This window comes from Carlito syrichta, unplaced genomic scaffold (assembly GCF_000164805.1).
Source record: "Carlito syrichta isolate Samal-C Ts95f unplaced genomic scaffold, Tarsius_syrichta-2.0.1 Scaffold315473, whole genome shotgun sequence".
In the NCBI taxonomy this organism is placed as follows: Eukaryota; Metazoa; Chordata; class Mammalia; order Primates; family Tarsiidae; genus Carlito; species Carlito syrichta.
In genome coordinates this window covers 433406-458644 of record NW_007259569.1, presented here as the reverse complement: position 1 = coordinate 458644, position 25239 = coordinate 433406, and the positions used below count along the sequence as shown (strand labels likewise).

General features: G+C 35.5%; 1 protein-coding gene across 1 annotated transcript in view; it reads left to right on the top strand.

The window, feature by feature from the left end:
- The first annotated feature begins 262 nt into the window (after positions 1-262).
- The window catches only part of PIH1D3 (PIH1 domain containing 3), a 42960-nt gene continuing 17983 nt past the window's right edge, over positions 263-25239 (top strand). The window contains exons 1-5 of the mRNA XM_008072854.1: positions 263-296; positions 6545-6717; positions 12473-12545; positions 16058-16163; positions 19318-19414. Coding sequence (XP_008071045.1) covers positions 6550-6717; positions 12473-12545; positions 16058-16163; positions 19318-19414 — 444 coding nt within the window. The 5' untranslated portion in view covers positions 263-296; positions 6545-6549. The remainder of the gene's footprint in view (positions 297-6544; positions 6718-12472; positions 12546-16057; positions 16164-19317; positions 19415-25239) is intronic.

Sequence of the window (25239 nt, the reverse complement as noted above, 5' to 3'; positions counted from 1 at the left end):
CAAGTTGGAGCAGCCATTGAAACTTCTGTTGCATATGTATAGGCATGTTTTATCCTGGACTAGCATGTCTTGGTTAGGATATATTTTTGCGAGGAGGTATAACGCTGGTCTGACTGAAATAAATGTCCCTAACCACTCGCTACGTAAATAATGTCCTGAGGGAGACGACGGAGCTTGGTCAGATCTGCTGAGGAGTGGGGAAACAGATCCCCCACTTGGAGAGCCGGAGTGTAGTGTGAAAAGACAATCTGTACATACAAAACCTGCTACTACTCAAGGGCTGATCGGGATAGTGAGTATTATATGTCTTTTGACTGTCAAAAGGTGAGGAACTGTATCAAAAAAATTAAAACAGTGAGGGGAGAGAACCGAGTTTGACAAGAAAGATAGGAATCATTTCTCCTTAAGAGTTTTCTGTCGTGATAAGGATTCAGAACAGAGACGATTTCCTGAAGAAATTAAGAAAATAGGATTTGGACAGAAAATTTCAGAGTACAGAAAAAAAAAATTTGCTACCTCAACTCCTTTTTAGATAAAGGTGGAGTATGAGACTGAAATGACAAGTGTAGTAATTTTGCCTGAAATGTACTATACAGCATTTGATAACTCAGGATGAGTTCTATAGAAACTAAGGATTTGCTTCTCCATATAAAAACCTACTTTTCAAAAATGATTGGGATTGTAGAGATTCCTTATAAAATGGCTAAAATAAATAAAGAAAATATTACATCAAAAGATGCTCTTTTGATTCAATAATCAATAATTTAATTTATTGACCTTTTTGTTTATGAAAGATCCTGGGTACTTTCAGGAGCATCTTTCATTAAATATATTTGAAATTTGTAACAAAAACTCTGTTAAGTTCCCGTAGTTACTTATTAGTTGGTACATTTGATGGCAGTGAAAGAGATCTAAAAAAGGAAATCATTCTTGGTATTGTAAAGACACACTCAAATGAATCATTTTTAATAGATGGGAAATCATTGATATACTTGTTAAAATTGTAAACAAGAAAAAAATTAGTATAATTTAATTCTGACATAGGCAGAGAAACTGTTTACTTTTGTGTTCTCTGGAGAATTTAATACAGGATTTGCTGAATAAGGCACTATATAAATACAGTTGCAGAAGAAATGCCAAATTTATTTAGAGACTAAATGGATTTTGAATACTTGGAAATCATTCAGCTATAAACAGTCAATATTTTACATAGGGATATGTTTTTATTTATTTACTTAAACAAGTTCCAAAAGGATACTCTTCGGTGATTATTACTCTGATTTTAGTTACCATATATATTTGAATTAATAAAATATAAGCCGGGCTCGGTGGCTCAGCCTGTAATCCTGCACCTTTGGGAGGCTGAGGTGAGTGGATTGCCTGAGCCCGCAGGTTCGAGCCCTGCTTGGGCAGCGAGACCTCATCTCTACAATAAAAAAAAAAAATCAGCCGGTCGTGATAGCGCATGCCTGTAATTCCGGCTACTCGGAAGGCTGAGGCGGAAGGATCGCCGGAGCCCAGCAGGTCGAGGCTGCGGTGGCCGGGAGGCGCCACTGCACTCTAGTCTGGGCGACAGAGTGAGACTCCAACTCAAAAATAAATAAATAAATTAATTAATTAATAATTAAATTATATTTAATTATTAATTAATTAAATATATTTTCTCTTTGAATAGTCTCTCTGAATAGTAATTCAGCGTTTCACTAATTTACCCTAGACTTTTCGCCAATTGGTCAAAGAGCCGTCCTTATTGATACTGAGGCTGGAGGCAAATAAAATAGCATGATCCAGCCTCACAACCAGAGTCTGATTTGATTGCAAGGTTACTGATATGGCTTCAGTACCATAAGTCTGCAGCCATCCTGGTTGAACTCTTTTAGTTCCTAGCTGGCTTCAGTGTTTTGGTAATGAACTGGTTCTGGAGTAGCTGTCACTTTAGCTCATTGTAGCTAGTACCAAGATAGATCCCCCAATCACACCTCTACCTGTGAAGACACTAACTACTCAGGTTGATGTGGGACAATCAAAGGCTCTGTTTGAAAATGCTGCCATTGGCATTGGCCCAGCAAAAGAAAGTGAGAGAAAAAAAAAAATAAAAGGCCTAGAAAATTTATTTTCTAAATAGCCATATCTTAAATAAAATATTTAGCAACATATTTTGTTTTTGCTGAAACTCTTACATTTTCCTTAAAGTTATTCTTCACCTATTTAAATAGCAATGCTAGATGCAAACATAGTGTGGCTCCAGAATCTTCTTTTATAAATTACTACACTACACTGCCTAAGTATTCTGGACAAAAGGAAGAATACACTCCAAGGTACAAAGGCAGGAAATTATAGGGTTTAATAAGCAGTTTAGTATTGACAGAATGCAGAACACATGAAGGAGCATAATAGGAGGGAAGGGCAGAAAATTAGGTTGGGACTTTGTCCTGAAGGACTTTGATTTCCAGACTAAAGATAAACTTAAATGTATATCAAATTTACAAATAAAAGAGTCTTACAAACTGACACTGAATAGTTCATAAAAAGACATCTTGCTTTAGTTTTTCAAATGTAATCTGTTTCTGTCAAATGAACTTTAAAAATATATTTTAATAAAGTTTAATCAATTACTTTTAATTGATTTTAATTTACTTCTAAAGAGGCTGATAGAATCTTTATTTTCATTCAATTTAGATTTTTTTTCAAAAATTCACATAATTGTTTTTCTGTTTTGATACTTTGAACCATTTAGGTATTCACAAAATATTTGTGATTCTTTTGTTTCTTAAGCTACAATATCAACAAACTTGTCATAATGTATTAATTTGTGTTTATAATTTATTATTGCATGTTATGTGGGAAAACTTATTTTTGCTAAAGTGCTAATTTTATTATCATATTTCTACTCCAATTTAGCTACAATGCAAACCTTGCCATTTTATGCCAGCATAATTTGGAATTCCAATTGGACTTTAAAAAGTCCAGTTCCTAACATACTTCAGATATATAAAGTGTTACTAAATCACTTGTAAATTATTTAACAAACACTTGTACGTCCCAAGGAGTCAAATCCCTTTCAAAGTAGTCACTTTTGGAGGCTAATCTACATATTTTAATAATGTTGCTATTGTTCAAATTATTTTTGAAACTATTCTCTTAGAATCACCTTGAGGCTTTTGAATGTCCTCAAAGAAGCAAATCTTCAGATTTTGAAAGTAGACATAATATCTAGATAAATCTAAAAATCACTTGGAGGCAAAACTGATGTGTGATCCAACTGAATGATACCACAATGATACTTATTTTATTGGTGATACATGTGGAGGCAATTTCAAAAGAAAAGAAAATTTCAGAATATTTTGATCACCGATAGCATAATTTACATCACTATATAACCTTTCTCTTTTTTTCCTTTTTTATAATTTGTTTAATTTATTTATTGTAGAGATGAGGTCTCACCAAGTTGCCCAGGCTGGTCTCGAACCCATGGGCTCAGGCAATTCTCTCACCTCAGCCTCCCAAAGTACTGGGATTACAGGCTTGAGCCACCATGCCCAGCATATATAACCTTTCAAGGTGACTGTTTTGAAATACAACATTCGTATGAATTTAATCATGTTTCAACCAGTATTCATCAACTGCTGACTGTGTGCCAGCTCCAGTTTTTGAAGATGTTCAGTCTAGGTATAGTTTTCCATTGCCCATACCGGCCTGCTTCTTACCTAGTGAAAACCAGGCCAGAATTCCTTCCCAACTAACTGATAGGGATTTAGAATTAACATGCTTTTCCTAAATCCAGTATCCAGCGTACCCAATGAACCATAACCTTCCTTCATAACCTCCACTGTGCATGCCTAGGTGACATTAGAAAGCCACTGATGCAGTGCCTAGTTTGTTTTCTCTTTTCCAGCTGGAACTTTGAGCCCTGCCCTATTCTGAACCTTCATCTAGCTGTCAACTTTCCACAAACCCTTAAAAACTGGACTCTGCCTTCTATACCTCCACCTATAGGCCAGGATCCTACTTTACTCTAAATAGGCCTCCCTGTAACCATGACTTCAACCTTTTTGCCCTAATGTGCTGCTCATGTTCAGAAACTCCTGCTGCCATGTCTTTGCCAAGAAGACCACATGTGTTGTAATTCTGACTACCACCTCAGACACTTTATTTGGGACTTCAGAATGCCTTATTATGTGTTAGCTTTACTGGTCCCAGTTTATTCTCCTTTTATCAACCCCACCATTCAGCTTTTACAAGCTATATGCTGGGTAATAGTGATATTTTATATAGTTTTTCATATTTTGGTAAACTCTCTCACCTATGTCACAAAATTTGACCACAACAATTTTGTAAAGTAGGTAATGCTGGCATAATAAAGCATTTCTGCAATGTCTTGTTTGTAGAATCTCAAAATATGAATTATATAATTGCATCTGATATCTGGATGCAGTTTTTCTTTTCATTGTCAAAGATAGAAAACATTACAATAAAATTTTTGCTTTTAATGTCAGGTAAATATTTAATCAACACAATCAACTAGGAATTTTAAAATATAAACAGTAGCCTCTTTGTTTAATTTGTGTCAACTATTAATTTCCATAGCAGACTACCAGACCACACTGTGAGGGAAGATTATTTTATCACCTTTTATTTCACTTTTTTTAATTTAATGAGTTTTCAGTGTAATGAGTTTTTCATTAACTTATTCCATATCATTATTAGACGTGACAATCATACCCAGCAAAATTAAACCTTTAAAGAACTAATAATAGCTAACATATATTGAGTGCTTACTATGTGCCAGGCACTGTTCCAACCTCTTTTACATATATTAAGCTACTTAATCTTCACAACAACCCTGAGAGACATTAATACTCATTTTATTATTGTTATTATTATTATTGTTTTGAGTTGGGGTCATTCTCTGCCACCCAGGCTGGAGTGCAGTGGCATGATTTGGTTCACCACAGCCTCAACCTCCCTGGGTTAGGCAATTCTCCCACCTCAGCCTCCTGAATAGCTGGGACTACAGGTGTACTCCACCATACCTGGCTAATATTTTGACTTTTTGTAGAACCAAGGTCTCAGTATATTGCCCAAGCTAGTCTCAAACTTCTGGGCTCAAGCAATCCTTCTACTTCAGCCTCCCAAAGTACGAGGATTACAGGTGTGAGCCACCACACCCAGCCAATTATTCCCATTATGTAGATAAACAAAATTAGGTATAGAGAGCTTAACTAATGTGCACAAAGTTACAGAGCTAAGAAAGTAAATGACTGATGCAAATCCAAGCAGCGTGACTACAGAGCCCTTACATTTAACTGTGATGATACTTCTTCTATACTAGAGGTACAGAGCAATTTAATATTTGTTTCATACCTTTGACGTCACCAATAGGTATTAAGATTAGTTTTCTATTTTAAAAAGAAAATCAAAATAATTGTAAAACACTAATAAAACAGAAGATTTGCAAAACTCTATCTGCCTACAGATTGATTTTGACAGGTGACCAGCACACACTGGAGAATCCCTTTGTATTACTGTTCTAGGCACAATGCAATATTTTCATGGGCTATTTAATGAAAGCACTAAAAATGCTTCCTGTGAGTAAATTTTATAAAATAATGTTTTAAAATACCAATAGAAGTATAGAAAATACTCCTATTATATTTATACCCAAATCACTAACAATAGGCCTAATTCTACAGTATTCAGGTTATTCGTTGAAGTCTGTCATCTCCAAGACTTTTAAACATTTTGAATTTCTTACTTCAAATATAACTGCAGATATTATTTGAAAGACTGATATCTAGATGGTAGGATTATAGGTAGTTATAATTTTCTGATTATATGTTTAATATATTAGTTTCTAAAATTTTCACAATAGACATATAATATCAGTGTTATAATCACAAAAACAATTACTTCATTGGCTCTCACTAAAGTCAATGAACTAATTCATTAGAGTTCTCAAATGGCAATATAATGCTAGGTATTATCAAGGGTTAATAAATAATTGAAATAAAGTAGAAGGTATAGGCCTGTCTGAGGTAAAAGCATGAAATAAGATCATCAGGGCATGTCCCACAAGCAACATGTTTTTCAGTTTACTAAATGGAATATATGGCCTAAACAGCACACATGAGATAGATAAAAATTTAGTCTTATGTTTCCAAACAGTGATATATAATCTATATGACACTGATACATGCTTTCTCTAGAGGTAGGGCTCAAAGAATATGCATTTTTAACCAACTCCACAAATGATTCTGAAGCACACTAAAACCTGAGAACCATTATAGTAGGTGCTCAATAAATGCTTGTTAGATGCGTAAGAAGTTTTGTTAAAGCAGGCTGAATGCTTGAGTTTACCTGCTGCCCCAGGTCTATAAGTTAGCAAAAATACTTCTTATGTCTGAAGAAGTTTACAAGAATTTCCAAAGAAGAATAAAAGACAAGAGAGTGACCCAGGGAAATAAACGAAATATCACAATAAAAATATCTTCATGTCTTACTCAAAAAAAGAAAAATACCTCTTTCTGGTTATCTTCTTCCTTAGAAAATATGGAGTCTGAAAGTATGGATTCTGAAAATGTGGAAACCGAAAATATGGAAACGGAAACTACAGAATCTGAAAATATGGACATAGAGACTCTTTCTTCAGTTTCTGCTTTGCAGGCACTCTCTAAACTACTTAATCCTGAAGAAGAAGATGGTTTTGACTCTGAACAGGTGGTCATATACTTACAGATAAATTAGTTCTATTCATGGGATGTTGTGGAACTGTATTTGAACAACTTGTTCCCACTTTGCTGTGGGAGCAGAGCTGTGTCATCTGATACATTCACAGGAGGTTGCAAGGTTGATTATGCATGAGAGAATAAACTCTAGTACATTTTTAGCAAACATAATTATATTTTTTTCTAAACCACCTGAACACTGAATAGGAAAATAGTTCTGTAACTATGGTAGCAATAGCCAATTTCAAAATGTTTGTCATTTATATTTATGGCCAAAGAATGCTTGACAACCATTGCAAAGTGGTAGCTAAGACTGTTTAAATCTAGACAGTATTTCTGTAAAACAAATATTTTCAATTATTGTATTAATTGCATTCCCAAGTACCAGTTTCTTAATTTTTAAAATTTGCACGTGAAAGCAGAACAGAAACTATTTTGAGCCAAATAACAGACAAACTAACTTCAACCTACCAAAATTGGCTTCCTGGTACTTGCTCAAATAAAGCTATGGAGTCTAATTAGTTAAGTAACATTTGGGGTCAGGATAGGTAATGTCAGCAAGGCTTGCAGCAGCAAGATGAGCTTCATTTTGGATAAAAGATTTCCCTGCTGAACTGACTTTTTTAAAGACGAGGTCTCACTCTGCTGCCCAGGCTGGTCTTGAACTCATGGGCTCAAGCAAGCCTCCTGCCCCAGCCTCCCAAAGTGCTGGGATTACAGTTGTAAGCCACCGCACCTGGCCTGAACTGCCTTTGGCCACTCCAGTATTCCCAGAACAACCAAGACACTTTTCTATAACTCCAGCTTGTCATTCTCCTATTCCTTAAATATCAATAAGCCTTGGCTACCAGCCTGCCTATAATAAGACAAAATTGGGGGCAAAAATATCATACTATAACAGAATAGATCAATTTGTATAAAATTATTATTATTATTTTTATTTTTTTTTGAGTTGGAGTCTAACTCTGTCGCCCAGACAGTGGCTCCCGGCCACTGCAACCTCGACCCACTGGGCTCCAGCTATCCTTCCGCCTCAATCTTCCGAGTAGCCAGAATTACAGGCACGCGCTACCATGCCCGGCTGATTTTTTTATTTACTGTAGAGATGAGGTCTCGCCAAGTTGCCCAGGTGGGTCTCGAACCTGCGGGCTCAGGCAATCCACTCACCTCGGCCTCCCAAAGGCGCGGGATTACAGACTGAGCCACCAAGCCTGGCTATAAAATTATTTTCATGAAGTGTTTCGTTATATGACCATTTTACCATGACTAAATCATCTTTCATGGATATATATATCAATTTACTCCTAAAATTCATTTGTGTCATAATGTGGAAAAATATATATATATTATGAATATACAGCAAATTCGGTGGCTCACATTCGGTGGATTGAACTCCAGGAAGAGCTTAGGTAGAACAAAACAGAATAAATAAAATATTAAATGGAAATAAAATTTGTAGAAGAGAGGAACTGAGTCAGCTTGGAGCCAGGACCAGGAACCAGGAAGTGTTAGGGAAATGTCTTAGTAGAGGCCAAAGAAAGAAAGAAAATTCAGGATGTTAATAACAGCATTGAATATATACAACAAATATGACACAGGAGAAAAAGTTAGAAACAATATTTCAATGAAGTTGGGAATGCAAGCTCATTTTTGCTGCCTTAGTTGAAGTAGCAGAATGATAATTCTCTAGAGCGTACTTGCATCCTGGGAAAGGTAGGGTTACGCCATATAGAAAAAATATATTCAGTATTTGAGAAACAGTGATCTTGAATATAGTAAGGTAGAACTTGTAACTGGAACAGATTTAAAAGTAAGGATTTACCCTGGTTACAAAGCCTGTTTCCTTTGGCGTTTAGAGTTGGACATGTTTATTTGCATCTAGAGGTGTTTCTAGGAGGAAAGATAAGTGCTTATGAGAATAGAGAGACTAACATCATTTTACTGAATTGTACAATTTATAAAGGAAAATTACTATAATAATATATGATTCTGTATATCTAGGTTATAAGCAATTTTGAGATAATTGGTCATTCAGACACCACAGTACAGATATCATTAGAGGGTATAGAATTAGAACGCCAGAACAGTGGGAGAATAATTAATGTTTCTAATGAACTATTAAATTTTCCAGGAGAGAAACTGCTTTTCATTTTTTAACATGTATTAATCTTGGGAACTGTAGGATGATTACAAGAGTGAGGTGTTTTTTAAAATACACTCACTGAAAACAGCAAGAGAACTGTTGCATACACAAGGTTCATTTATACTATCCCTTTTCTACATGAATTGTTAAGACTCTAGGAGATAGGGAAGAGAGTGTGTCTGTCATTTTTCAAACTCATGAGAGGATCTTAAGGCCTGTGGAAAATAAGGTTCACCGCTCTTCACAGATATTGTAACAAGGATGTTCTGACTCTCTTACATATTACAAAGTGGCATGAATTGCAATGATAAATTGCTCGGATAATTGGCTGTAGATTCATGATAAAGGCTCAAATGATATCCTTATAGAAAACAATTGCCAGTGGTTTTTAAAGTTTTTATTATCCCATTCAATCTTTTTACTTGAAAATTTTATTTTTAATCATTTATTTTCATTAAGCTAATAAATTGAAACTCCCCTCTGTTCTAATATACTGGTCCAATCATCACTGTCCATAGAGATTATACCAATTTTTGTCAGGAATGTCCAGGGTTTTATTTCCACTGATTTTAATTTTCTGTGAAAGGAAACACTCATCAAAACTAGAGGCCCTCATGTTCCGAGAAATACTTTACCCTGATAGATTGTTAGTGTTCTGATTATTAATAATTTAAGGAAAGTACTACACGGTTATATGACCTTAGTGATTAAAAAAGAGGGGAAAATGTCCCAAATACTGTCTTGAGTTTTTCACATAAAAATGCCTATAACACCTTAATCGCAGACGTAGCACTTTTAAAACACCTTTTTGGAAAGAAAGAGTTACTGTCTCAGACACTTTTGAAATGTTGTAGATTAATTTCTGATTTATAACTGTTGGAATAGTTTAGCATAATAAAGACCCAGGTGAACTGTTCCCTCAGCTTTCAAGGACAGATACTACTCCCCTTGTCCAAACAGTGCATTCTAACTTTTGTACATGTCTAAAGTCTTAGGAGATGATGACAGGGGCCTGAGAGAGACAGAGGTACTAGTCTGACAGAATCCAAGGAGATAAGAATTTTTATCTTTTTGTTTTAGAATCGTAGGGTACATGTGAAGATTTACTACATAAATATATTATGTAAAGATGAGGTTCAGACTTCTGACTAGCTTTTCCCCAGCCCAGTAGTGGGCAGGTACCCAATGGGTAGTTTTGTATCCCTTATCCACCCCCCGCTTCTCCCTCCTTTAGCAGTACCCAGCGTCTCTTGTTCCTGTCCTTGTGGCCATGTGCCCAATGTTTAGAGCCCAGTTATAAGTGAGAATATGCAGTATTCAGTTTTTTATTTCTGTGATAGTTCATTTAGAATGATAGTCTCCAGCTGTATCCATGTTGCTGCAAAGGACATGATTTTGTTCTTCTCTATGGCTGTGTAGTATTTCATCATGCATGTGTACCACATTTTCTTTATCCAGACCACCTTTGATGGGCATCAGGGTTGGTTCCAAGTTTTTGCTATCATGAATAGTGCTGAAATAGACATATGCATGCAGGTGTCTTTTTGGTAGAGCAATTTATGTTCCTTTGGGTATATTCCCAGGAGTGGGATTGGTAGGTCAGACAGCAGCTCTATTTTTTGTTATTTGCGAAATCTCCAAACTGCTTTCCACAAGGGTTGAACTAGCTTAGCTCCCACCAAAAGTGTACAAGCATCCCTTTTCTCTGTGACCTCACCAATACCTGTTGTTTTTTGACTTTTTAATAAAAGCCATCCTGACTGGTGTGAGATATCTCACTGTAGTTTTTATTTGCATTTATATAATGATTAGTGATACTGAGCATTTTTTTCATGTGCTTGTTGGCTGCTTATATGTTTTCCTTTGAGAAGTGTCTGTTAATATCCTTTACCCACTTCTTAATTATTTGTTTTTATCCTGTCAATTTGTTTGACTTCCTTGTAGATCCTTGATGTTATGCCTTTGTTGAATGCATAGCTTGTGAATATTTTTCCCCATTCTGTGGATTGTCTCTTTACTTTTTATGATTTGTTTTGCTATGCAAAAATTTTTAGCTCTACAAAGTCCCACCTGTCAATTTTAGTTTTTACTGCCTTTGCTTTTGAGGACTTGGCCATGAATTCATTGCCTAGCTGATGTGTGGGAGGGTGTTCCCTAGGTTTTCTTCTAGGATTCTTTTAGTTTGAGATTTCACATTTAAGTCCTTGACTGCCAGCAATGGAGTGAGTTGGAACTACAGAGTCTGACATCAGCAAGAATAATTAGTAAGAAATTGGAATTTTCTTGAAATATCAAAGAATCCCTGGGAGAAGTCCATGAAGTTGTACCACTGTACCACAGTGGTACCACTATACTGTTGGTGTTCTACTTAATTGAAAAAATGAAAATTGTTCTTATACTGGTGAATCAAGGGCAGTTCTATGGGGTGTGCATGCTTGTGTAGAATATGACAAAATAAACTTATATAAAGTGCTTCAGCTTGTATTTGGCACTATTAATTTGAGGTTACTGTTTGATTCTACTAGTTCAGTGTCAAGAGGTGGTGGGATGGTGTAGTGTACAATTCAGGATTAGGTACATACATGGTCATCGTACAGGTAGTTTGGGCCTCCCCTTGGTCCCCACTTTGTCTGTTTTGATAAGGTACCCTTATTGATGTTATGTGCCCTCCCCTGCCACCCTGACAGTGTCCCACTACTGCCAAACCCTTTCTTATATTATATGATAAATATTCAGGATCTGCTTATGAGTGAGAACGTATGGTACTCAGTTCTTAGTTTTTGTGATAGATCACTGAGCATGATAGACTCTAAATTCATCCAAGTTGCTGTGAAGTCCATAATTTTGTCCTTCTTTATGGCTGCATAATATTTCATCATGTATATGTACTGCATTTTTAAAATCCAGTTCACTTTTGATGGGCAGCATGGTTGGTTCCATGTTTTTGCTATTATGAATAATGCTGCAGTAAACATGCGTGTGCAGGTATCTTTTTTATAGAATGATTTGAGTTCCTCCAGTTATATTCCCAGAAGGGGGATTGCTGTGTCATATGGAAGGTCGATTTTTAGTTCTTTTAGAAATTACCACACTTTGATACCCATAGTGGAAAGAAGCAAAAGCAGTTGTCAAGGCTTTTGAATGGATTATTTGAAGTCTAAATACTTAGCCTCTATTTAGTAGTCAGTTTTTATTTATTTAAAACGTGTCCATACTGCTATTCCCCATATAATTACAACTGACACTGCTAAAACCCCAAAGTGCCAATGCTTGTATACCAACACTTGGTTCTAACCTTCACAGAGATGAATGTGGGTTATTGCCATATTTCCAGGTGTATATAATTCACTGAGCTGGAACTAGGGATTTAGTCTGACTCTAGGGCAGAGTCTATTAAACCAAATACTTTTAGGAAGGACAAGGAAAGCACATTCAAAATAATACTTGGTGTTTGTCTCTCTGTTGTATAACCATGATAGATAATTAAACTGGAAAGCTCTATGAGTATTTTTAGATAAAAAGCTTATCAAATTAAAATATTACTAGTCATATAGATAATAGAAGTAATAATTGTGGAATGCTGGACTTTTTTTCTTCTCCCCAGTCAAATTTTTTATCTACTATTGGAGCCATGGGTCCTGGGAATATTGGGCCACCAAAAACAGAAGAGCTTAAAGGTAAGTTATTTAGCAAAGCAGTATAGATCAATATAACTTTTCCTTGGTAGCAAAATTATAGGAAGAATAATACTAACTAACACTAGTACTTATTAAGATAGACTAAATAATAATGTATTGTATACTAGAAAATTGTTAAGATAGCAGATTTTAAGTGTTCTCATCAGAAATAAATGATAAGTATGTGAGGTAATGTATATGCTAATTAGCTTGATTTAGCCATTTCACTATGTGGACATATTTCAAATATCATGTTGTAAATACATCATGAATATAAATAATTTTTATTTGTTCATTAAAAATAAGTAAGTAAATAATTTGTAAAAAGAAGAATTGGCTGGGCACAGTGACTGAAGCCTGTAATCCCAGCACTTTGGGAGGCCGAGGTGAGGGGATCGCCTGAGCCCATGGGTTCGAGAACAGGCTGGGCAATGTGGCAAGACCTCATTTCTACAATAAAACAAAAAATTAGCCAAGCGTGGTAGCGCGTGCCTATAGTTCCGGCTACTTGGAAGGCTAAGGCAGAAGGATCACCTGAACCCAGCAGGTCAATGCTGGGGTGGCTGTGAGCGTGCCACTGTACTCCAGTCTGGGCAACAGAGTGAGACTCCAACTCAAAAAAAAAAGGAAGTTGAACTAAAATAATTGTGGAAGTGATGAAGAGCCATTTACATATAAAGATATTTTTACTCTACTGCTGCAGGTAAGTAGTTTTTCTAATAATGGAAATTAAGTTGCCTTCAATTATTCACATTCCTTGGCATATTTTCTGGGATAGAAGACCAAGAAAGTCACATGTAAGTGATTAGATCATTTTTTAAAATTTTTAGGCTTTTTTTTACCAAGATGCTTACCTTCTACCTTTCTATAGTCTGGAAATTTCATAGAATTCATTCATTAACTTAATAAATATTTATTGAGAGCTTATTGTGTACCAGGCAGTATGGCCGTCTCTGAGACTACAATGTAGATCAAAACAGAAAGAGTCTTGTCCTGACTGAGCTAAAAGACTTTTGGAAAAGATAATAAAACAACTACACAATGTTATTTTGCATTGAAATGCTCATGAATTAAAGTGTAAAATCATAGGTTCAATAAATTAAAATAATATTAATGTTTTTCCAGCATTTTGGTGTATACATTTTTACAGAGTTGAACATTTCACGAATCTTTAAAAATATGGAAGGCTGCAATTCTGTTGTTCTTGATTACTATTAACCAGAGGACAGGCAGGGAGAGGAAATGGATTTCATTTATCACTTTAGCTAATTGTGAAAGATATTATCTGGAAAAGTGTTTAAAATAATGGCTAAAATGAGGTCTGAAGATGGTTTTAAAATTTCATTTATTATTGTTATGCATACTCAAGAGACCTTATTTGCCTTATTCAAGAGATATTCAATCCATGGTGAGCTAGTTTGCATTTGATGTATTTCTGTACCTCCTATATTTCTGACAATGTAGGCCTAATAATCTTTAAATTCTTAGGGCAACAACATATATACAATGTTATATATAAATCTGTAGTTATGCTAGACCATAGCAGATAATTTTAAAAGAAGTGGCAGAACTGAAAACCTTACAATTGGGTGCATTTCTGGAAATGCTTAAAAGGACTCAAAGTAATGTTCTGCACCTAATGCAGGTCTCCATTTGATGCTACAATTGTTAGAACAAATGTAAGCTAGGTTTTTGCATGCCTACTGGAGCCTGTCTACATTTAAACATTTAAAGATGACATGTCAAAACCCAAGCACATGCTCAGTTCTGCGTAAAGGGATTTTCTTTAAAGTTTATGTCTACATGAGGAAAATACTGGATTCTTCAAAAATGATCATTGTATTCACTGCTTTCAGTTTCTGTAATTGATATTATTGTTTTAAGAATTTTGCCATGAGTGGATTGCCTGAGCCCACGGGTTCGAGACCCACCTGGGCAACTTGGCGAGACTTCATCTCTACAACAAAATCAAAAAATTAGCTGGGTGTGGTAGTGCGCGCCTGTAGTTCCAGCTTCTTGGAAGGCTGAGGCGGAAGGATCGCCAGAGCCCAGCAGGTCAAGGCTGTGGTGGCCGGAAGCGTGCCACTGCACTCCAGTCTGGGCAGAGTGAGACTCCAACTCAAAAAAAAAAAAAAAAAGAATTTTGCCATGCTTGCCCCACTGAAAAGACATAGAATTGCAAAATGAATAAAACATCATGAGGCAACAATATATTGTCTCCAAGAGACTCATCTCACCAGAAAGACACTCACAGACTAAAAGTAAGAGGATGGGAAACAAAATTTCAGGTGAACGGAACACAAAAAGAAAGCAAGAGTCACAATTTTAATATCAGACAAAATACCCTTTAAGCTATCAAAAAATTAAAAAGATATGGAAGTTCACTACATAATGATAAAAAGTTCAATCCATCAATAAGTTCAATCCATCAATCCATCCTAAACATATATACACCCAACATAGAGGCATCAGCTTTCATAAAGCAGCTTCTAGGTAAACTTAAAAAAGATTTGACTCTAACACTATCATAGCTGGAGACTTAAATACCCCACTCACAACCCTAGACATCATCAAGACAAAATATCAACAAGGAGATCCAGAACCTCAATGGGACACTTGACCAAATAGACTTAATTGATACCTATACAGAACACTTCACCCAACAACCACGGAATATACATTCTACTCATCACCACATGGAATGTACTCTAAGATCGACCACTTCCTCGGTCATAAATCAAGCTTAAAAAAATTTCACAAGATTGAAATACTGCCATGCACCTTCTCAGACCACAGTGGAATAAAAATAAATATCAACACTGACAAAGCTTCCCCCAAACCCACAAAGATATGGACACTAAAGAGCACAATACTAAGCAACTCCTGGGTCAACATGGTCATCAAAAAAGAGATTAAAAGATACCTGGAAATAAATGAAAATGAAGAAACATCTTACCAAAACCTCTGGGATGCCGTGAAATCAGTACTAAGAGGGATATTCATATCGCTACAAACATACATGAGGGTTTTTATATAGTAAGACACAATGTAAGATAAGACATTTCTATCCAAATCAGACTGATCATGTTTGGGATTTGTTCTTTTATATAAAAATATTTTTACATATGATCTTATTTATGTTTCAAAACAAATGTAATATATATATATGGAAAGAGAGAGAGTGAGAGATTGTAAAGATACACTCCAGAATGCTAGCATTGATTATCTCCAGGCAGTTGGATTGTAGATCATTTTCTTCTTTTTGTTTATATATTTTTCCAAATGTTCTACAGTTGTTATTACAATTCTACAATGTATTTGTTCTGTATTGATAAAAATATTTAAAGTCAGTTGTTACTTATTTCGCTTGTTTTGACCACAAAATAAGCTAGTGATTGCAAGTGAAGAATGTTTTACTTCAGATATCCCAAACTGAGGGCGACAAATAACAGGAGCAATTTAAAGGAAGAAAAAAAGCAACAGTTTCAGCTTTATCTTCCCTTTCTTCACAGTCATCCCTCAAACCAGTGAGGAAAATAATGAGGACATCTGGAATCCAGAAGAGGTTCCAGAAGGAGCAGAGCATGATGATATGTGGGACGTTAGAGAAATCCCAGAGTAAGTCAAATGAAACCAGGAGTGTTTAGGAGTTTAAGTTATATGCATCATCTGATACCATTCTATTTCTGTCAAGATTCATAAAGTAACTTACACCACATAAAAGATAAAACTACAACAACACACAGAAGGCATTTATAATTGATGTTTTTTTCCTTCTAGAGCAGAAGCAAATAATAAAACATAATACCTCCCTTTCAGTTATTATCTGGCAAAAGATGAAAAATATAGTCATGTCCATTATTAATTTATTTTTAATGTCAGTTCTTTGTATAATGTGGAACTATCCGTAGAAGAAAACCAGCCAATTAAACTGCAAGCATTCATACAAACTAAATTACAATACCATGTTTCTGTGTCAAAGACCTCCTTCTAATTACTCAGTGTTCTATAATTTCAGTAAAAGGCTATGTTCTCCCTCCAATTATCAGTTGTTACCCAGACTTATTTACTAGCTATTTAAAAATTATACTTAGTCTTCAGTGTATTTTGCAAGCAGAGTTTAAGCCTTGTTTTGTAGCCTTTTCAATACCATCAAATTATAAATATGAAATTTAGAATTATAATCACAAAAAGCCTTTTATTCTGATAAAAATAAATGCTCAACCTTTGAGAGAACTTAAAGTATGTTTACATACATAGGCGAAATTAATGATCAAATAGACTAAGCTTTAAATATATGTATTTTGAAATAAAATATTGATTGACTATATCATAGCTAGAAAACAAAGCCAACATATACTAAATATTATGTACTTTATAAATTCTTAAATATTTTTTATGGTAAGTGATCTAACAACTTTTCTAATTCTGACTACAACGGTCCAGTGTTTTAAAAAAAATGCTTCCATTTTCTACATCACTTCTGAAAATAGAAGCAGTGGGAAACTATAGATAGTTAACAGAAAAGAAGTATCCAGCTTTCAAACAAACAGTGTCAAAACCATAAACCTCATTAAAAAAATCAAAGACAATTTAAAATTTTTTCATAAGAATGAAGAGAGTAAATCTCAGGTTATGTTCATACAGTGCCCACACATTCATATGAAAGGTTAAGAATTAAGTCACCCATTTGTCATATTGTCTAACGAATATCAAGCATCCATATGCAGCAAGCTTCAAATTAGAGTAAATTTTCACTTTTCATCATGATATTTGATGTTCTGTAGATGGAATATCCATGAAACTCATGAGAAAATTTGCTTTATGTGACTTTTAGTCTTTTTTTTCCTACCTTATGAAAATACATTTCAAAATGTCCCACTGGGTAAAGAGGAAAATAGTTAAAGAATATAAACAGGCAATTTACAAAAGAAGAATCACAAATGGCCAAATAAAAAAATAGCAAGGGCCTTAGCTAAGGCACTGTCTTTGGGGAAAAGTATGAGGGTCTTTATTTGAGAGCGTTTTGAATGAAGATTTGGTATTTGAAAAACTGAAATGAATGAAATAAAAGCATTAAAGATGATGCTGAAGTTGCTCACTTAAGTGATTGAGTAAATGCTAATACCATTAACTTTGATAGGGATTATAGGTGGAGGAGAAGCAGTGAGTTTGATTTTGGATATGCAGACTCTGAGATGTCTTTGGGACATCAAGCAAACTATATAGTAGGTAGTTGGAAAATTGTATCTGGAGCTCAGGAAAAAAAGCAAACTCCATTTGGGAGTCATGAGCATATGGATCAATCACTTCTGTTTGTTCTAACCTGACTTCACCTTTGTAAATACTTGGTAGATGTTATAGCCTATTAAGAGAAAAATACTCCATATCAAATACTACTTATTGTTAGTCTTGTTCAAACTCAGAGAAAACCCTTTTTCATTCTTGGGCATTCCTATTTGCAAATGGTCAGAAGTTCAATCTAATCCTTTCTTCTTACTCCAGAGATTTACCATTTCTTCATTAGGGTAGAATTAAGCAGAAATAATAATTGATAATTTTTTCATTCTATCTGAAGAGATAGAGTACCTTTTGGCTGGGTGCTTCTATAAACCATTCTATCCCCAAGGGCCCACGTTTGGGAGAAAGAAAAGATTTGTGAATTTTCATGTGTGGGGTGAAAGACGGAAAATCTTTCATTGAACTAAGAATTTTGTAAGACCAGATTCTAAACATTAGAGTGTAGCTGTGTTCATCACATTACAAGTATTTCTATTGTAGAATTAAAGACTATAGAAATTATTTAGTTCAAACCCACACCTCTCAGAAATCATACATAGGTAGAAGCTGAGACCCCATGAGTTTGTGACTTAACCAAGGTCCACAGTTAATGACAGAAAAAAATACTAAACCTGGATTTCCTAACTCTAGTCTGATTTAATCTTATCAGAGGAGGGTTTCTATCTGTCCATCAAACCCTGAGTTATGGGCCCAGTATTTTTCTGAATCATTATTTTCCAGGAAAAGGCTTTCCTTTTTTCCTTCTATTTTTAATCTTATTAGAATCTTATTAGAAGTTCCCTCAATTCATTTTAGTTATGTAACTCTAAAACGTAAAGCTTTATTTTAGAAAATAATAAAATCCTGTTTCAGTATTTGATATTTTTTACCACATTTCTAGACTTCTTTTTCCTTTTTTTAATTTTATTTTTTGAGTCAAAGTCTCACCTGGTCTCCCGGCTGAGTGCAGTGGCATGATCACAGCTCATCACAGGCTCCTCCTCCTAGGCTCAGGCAATCCTTCTGCCTCAGTCTCCCAAGTAGCTGGAACTACAGGCACACCACCATGCCTGGCTAAGATATGTATATTTATGTGTGTGTGTGTGTGTGTGTGTGTGTGTGTGTGTGTGTGTGCATATATATATATTATATATATATTATATATATATAATTTATATATATATATATTATATATAAATTCTTTTTTGTAGGGATGAGGTCTCACTATTTTGCCTAGGCTAGTCTCGAACTCCTGGGCCCAAGCGATCCTCCCTCCCTAGCCTCCCAAAGTGCTGGGATTACAGGCATGAGCCACCATGCCCAGCATTCTTTTCCTTTATGTTATACTATATGACTGCAAAACTGCAAACATTTTATTTATTTAGTCCTTTTATTTTTTATAATAACATGTCCTCATAAGTTTCCAGTTTTCTGCTCTATGACAGGAAATTGTTTCTTCATTTGAGTCTAATTATCATTAACTTTCTTTCAGATATGAAATTATATTCCAACAACAAGTGGGAACTGAGGATATATTCCTAGGACTGACAAGAAAGGACTCATCAACAGCAAGTTGTACGGATCTAGTGGTAAGCCTCTTCTCCCCTTCTTCATTTTCTATATGACCGTTGTGGCTAAATTGGCTGACTATTGTATATACAATATTGTAGGCAAGATTATAAACTCTTTAAATGTAGTGGTTTCAGGTACCAAAGGGAATAATGGGATAAATAGTTTAAAATTGGTAACATGTACAAAATAAACTAAGTTTACACATGTTGGATAAGATTTGTAAATAAACAGAATCATATGAGGAAATACATGATTTATATTTCTATTCCTGTTAAAACTGTTCAATCTGATTGGAATGAATTTTCTTTCATCCTAGTTCTGTTCCATGCATGCCATCTGATTGGCTATTAACTTCTGATGAATTAACAGGCAATCAGAATAAAATATTTCCTTCCCTGAACCTGTCTTGCCTCCTATTTCTATATTTTTTGAAATGACTCAGCTTGCAATGGGGATTTAAAAAGGAATTTTGTTCTTAATGTTTGGATCTGAACTTCTGATGAAAATTACTAAGAAGACATCCAAAATGTTACTTGGTTCCCTTATCTGAATGACATTTAACAGCATGTTGGAGAGCATCCTTTGCCAAGTCATTGTTTCTATATAATAACAGTAGAAATACCAACAATATCAATAATACCAGCTTACTTTTGCTTATTTGATCCTTATAATGATTCTGTTGAAAAGTCTGGGCCTAACCTAGAGTATGGAATTTGACTCATTTTGGCAACATACGCATGTAATTCTAGTGTCAAAAATGTATTTTTTGAGATCAAAGGCTATGTGCTTCTTCTTTCTCCCTCCTCTCTTCTGATACATTATAGAATACTGAGGTACCCATGGGAGATACTCAATATTTTTTCATTAATCAAATGATAAATGGAATTTCTCCTTTGCATGAACTTGAGGTTTTCTCTTATTAGTAAAATCTAAGACATTCAATCGAATCAAGTAACATAATGGGAATAGTGACTTTAAATACCTCAGGAAATTTTTTTTTTTTTGAGTTGGAGTCTCACTCTGTCACCCAGGCTGGAGAACAGTGGCTCGTTCATGGTCACCTCAGAGTTGACCTGCTGGGCTCTGGTGATCCTTCCTTCTCAGCCTTCCAAGTAGCCTGAACTACAGGCACGTGCTACTGTGGCCGAATAATTTTTGATGTATTGTAGAGATGAAGTCTCACCATATTGCCAGGGCTGGTCTCGAACCAGCAGGCTCAGGCAATCCACTCACCTCGGCCTCTCAAAGTGCTGGGATTACAGGCTGAGCCACCGAGCCTGGCCTGGAGATTTTTCAAACTTTAATGAGTTAAGGTTTCAAGTAATCTTGAAGTAATTAGCTCCCAGGATTTTACCAGTAATATTCAAATTCCTCTCTTAAATTACTGTAAAATTGTGGTTTTGATGTCTAGTGTAAGGGATTGCTCTAAACTCTGGAGAAATTTTAGGCCCTAAATAAATAAAACTGTTGCAAGCCTTTCCATATCTCCTTTGCATAGTTTGTTTTTATTTTTCTCAGAAGGAAAAGGATCTTTCACACTACTAGTTTTAATAACAAAGGCATCCTGAATGAAGAATCTTAGACACTAAATCACACCTCATAATAGGAATATACAGTTTATCTAAAACTCAATAAGTATACACAGAAGACAACATGATACTTCCCTCTAATGAATTTATAGTCAACTAAGGAGATAAAACTAACATAAATGAACTAATTCTATTATTAAAAATTAAACTCAGTGTAGACGATTGTAAGAAGGTTTGGATAAGTCATGGACACTATTGAATGGCAGCAGCAAATACAACATTTGTTGATGCTATGGCACTTTACCACTTGTATATTGTTTTTCTCTTTTTCCTTTTTTTATTTATTAAATCTTTAAATACTTAATGAATGCTATTACATACCAGACACTGTCCTAAATACTAGAGTTACAAATATAAATAAGAAACAGTCAATTGTCCTCAAGAAATTCACAGTAAAGGAGATGGAAACCTAATAAATCATTGCAGTTCAGTATGGTAAGTACATATTTAGAGGCATATATCATGTGCATAGTAATATAAAGCAGGAAGGTGTTAACTCTGGGTGGATAAGATTTTTATAGTGGACAACATTCTAAGAGGGACACTCTAAGACAGAGGTAAGAGCACATGGAAAGGTATCCAGGCATGAAATAGCATGGCATATTTGAGTAAGCAGTGAGTATAACAAAAATAAAGAATAAGTGTGGGCAATGGTAGACTGGTAAGCTGACTCAAAAAAGGTAAAAAAAAATATACAGCTTTTACTTGTAGCTTGAATTTTATCCTATAGGCATATTAATGATGACATCCACCATCATTGATTAACCCCACTGATAAGACTCAGAGTAAAGAGGTTGTTGAGCCCATTTCAAGTATTTCTTGATCAAATGTATATGGTTTTTTTGTTCCTATTAATAATGTGATATTTCCTTGAATCTAAGACATCATCAAATTGTAAATGTGCCATTTATTTAACAACAATGTTTCTGAGGAAAAATAGATATAATACCACATTAACTGTAGTCATTGATTGTATGATGCATCTCAATATTGTAAACATTAAAATGTACGGAAAATTGTACCTTAGAATTTCCTAAATATGCTATTTGGGTCCTGGGCCTGGTCTATATATAAAAATTCAATCCAGAGGCTTTAAGACGAAAACCCTTACTTAAACTGCCGAAGAAAATAGGAATACAATCTGTTTAATTACAAGGAGTGATCTGGGGTTTAAAAATTCACAAGGGCCGGGCTCGGTGGCTCAGCCTGTAATCCCGTGCCTTTAGGAGGCTGAGGTGAGTGGATTGCTTGAGCCCACGGGTTCGAGATCTGCCTGGGCAGCGAGACCTCATCTCTACAATAAATCAAAAAATCAGCCGGGTGTGGTAGCGCATACCTGTAATTCTGGCTACTTGGAAGGCTGAGGCGGAAGGATCGCCGGAGCCCAGCAGGTTGAGGCTGCGGTGGCTAGGAGCGGCCACTGCACTCCAGTGTGGGCGACAGAGTGAGACTCCAACTCAAAAAAAAAAAAAAAATTCACAAGGAACACTCTTTCCTTTACCCTCCCCAAACTCCAAATAAGAAAGCAGGATTTATGGGCACTAAATCAAAATGATGGCCCCAAACAAAATTCTGAATTAGAAATATGTATGTCTTTAGCCAAACTTCCCTCTAGCCCCAAATCCAAAGAACCCCATCATCCAAATTCCACCTGCCCTATTGTTATCCTCTGCTGCTTTACTCCTGAGTTTGTAGCTACCAAGTTTCTCTTGCCTTAATCTATATTTAGGTATTTTAGAGCTAGAGTTAAGCCAGTGGTTTACAGGTTTGTCTTTAGCTGTCAAGCTTTTTCTTCAAACAAAATTCTATGAGAAAGCCCAGTGAATAAATCACATAAAAGTACCACTGCTTTGTTTCAAAAGGTACTACCACCCATGAGGCAGTTCTCAGGAGAATGACTGGGGCTCCTTGGAACACAGTTTGAAAGATGTTCATCTAGTCTATACTCCTTATATTACAGTTGAGAAACTAAGGTCAGGCTTACAGATAGAAATATAAGTAAGAGAGCTAGAGGCCTTCTTCTTCCTAGGTGATATATATGCTTTCCTTTAAACCTCATCTGTAGAAGGCTCATACATTGTTTTACTTTATTTTATTTTCATTGTCCCATTTATCTTCTAGATATATTCTCCATGCCTTCACCCAAAGCTTTTTCCCAAAGGGTTTGATGTATATATCCTTGACAATATATTTTGAATACATATGTATCATTGTTTGCTATAATTTTTTAAATTCAAAAAATACTTATTGAGCACTTATTATGGACCACATGCTGGTTATACAATATTGAACAAAATAGACATTCTTCTCTTGAAGAGCTTATTGTCAAGACAAGCAGCAGTACAGTGGCAGCTACTAGGTAGCTTGTAAGACTTTCACAAATTAATCCAATAAGGAAACAATTGCCCTTACCTTAAAAAGATATCATTTATTACTTACACAGACAGTCTTACCAAGATCAGCAAAGTGTTAGCTCCCAGTATCCCTTTGTCCACAGGATCAAATCAAAGGGACCAGATGACAGGCTACATAAGCAGTGGAACACTCTGTTGCTGAAGAGTCAATTCTAGACAGCAGCTAGCTGTGTTATAGTCCACATCTGTATCCAAGGGTAGGAAGGTGGAAAGTCCTATGCCTTACTGGATCAGGGAGTAGGAAGCTGCATCCTGGAAGCCTCTCACGAGGTAAAGAGACAGATGAGAAACAGCATTGAGGCAGCTTCTCATGAGACTGCCTATCTTCCCGTGTTCTGGGAGGATCACAGGATGTTCTGCCAAGACCTGGGTCACACTGTAGTTCAGCCTTGCCTATGTGGCTTATGTGAAAGTACAAGGTCTCCAGAGTGCTACAGTGAAACTATTTCCCTACATTTAATCTCTATGAATACATGCTTTGTTCTTGTTGTTTTCACTTAATGTGACATAATAATAGCAAACAAATTTGCTTATATGTAGTGTTTCTCTCATGTAGGTTGTTACTAGTTTTAATAATAAAGGTATCCTGAATGGAGAATCTTGGAAACTAAATCACACTTCATAATAGTAATATACAGTTGATCTAAAGCTCAATAAGTAGAATAAGTAGAAGTAGAAGACGACTTGATACTTCCCGCTAATGAATTTATGGTCAACTAAGGAAACAAAAGTTCTCTAATAATTTTATACATAGTAACTTACTAATTCCCATATCAACTCTATGAAATAGGAGCCATTATTATCCCTGCTTTGCAGATGAGGTTACTGAAGCACAATCAAGTGACTTGCATAAGGTCACACACATTTAGAATCTGGCAGGTTCAAATCCAGGCTATTTGAATTTGATTAAAGTATGTGCAAAGTGATAAGAATGCAAAGAAGAGGAAGTCCAAGCTGACTTCACAATAGAGGTAGCATTCAACCCAAACTATTAAAGGAAAAATAGTTTGTTAGGCAGCAAAGGGTAAAAATACTGTCCAAGCAGGGTGAATAAAATGAGCAAAGGCATAGTGCTATGAAAATAGATGATAAGTTTTGAGAACTACTGTGATGTTCTTAGAGCTCCAGAATGCACTGGAAAGGAGTAATATAGAAGACAGAATAAGTGGTTTGCAGCTAGCTATCAAAGCCCTCATATGTTATACATACCACTGTAGACTGAATTGTGTCCCCCCCCAAAATACACTATAGACTGAAGCCCTAACTCCCAATGTGATGGCATTTGGAGATAGGGCCTTTGGGAAGTAATTAGGTTTAGATGAGGTCATGAGGGTGGGGTCCCCATGATGTGATTAGTGCCCTTAGAAGAAGAGTTACCAGAAAGTCTGCTCACTCTATACCATATTAGAACACAGAATGCAGCCATCTGCAAATCAGGAAAAATCCTGTCACCAGAACTCAACCATGTTGGCACCCGATCTCATACCTCTAGTCTCCAGAACTGTGAAAAAAAAATTGTGCTGTTTAAGCCACCCAGTCTATAGTATTTTGTTATGGAAGCCCAAGCAAACTAAGACATCATGAAGTTTGGATTTTATTTGTGGACATTAGAGTTAGTAAATGTTGTTTTTTTTTTTCTTTTGGACTCATCTTTATTTCTTGCATTACATGATAGGCTCTATTCACAATAGCAAAAACATGGAACCAACCATGTTGCCCATCAAAGCTGAACTGGATTAAAAAAATGTCTACAGGGTGCCTGAATGAAACGTCATTGTACACCTACCCTTAACTGTACCCCACAAAACCATAATAAAAACTACTGATTAATGAAAAAAA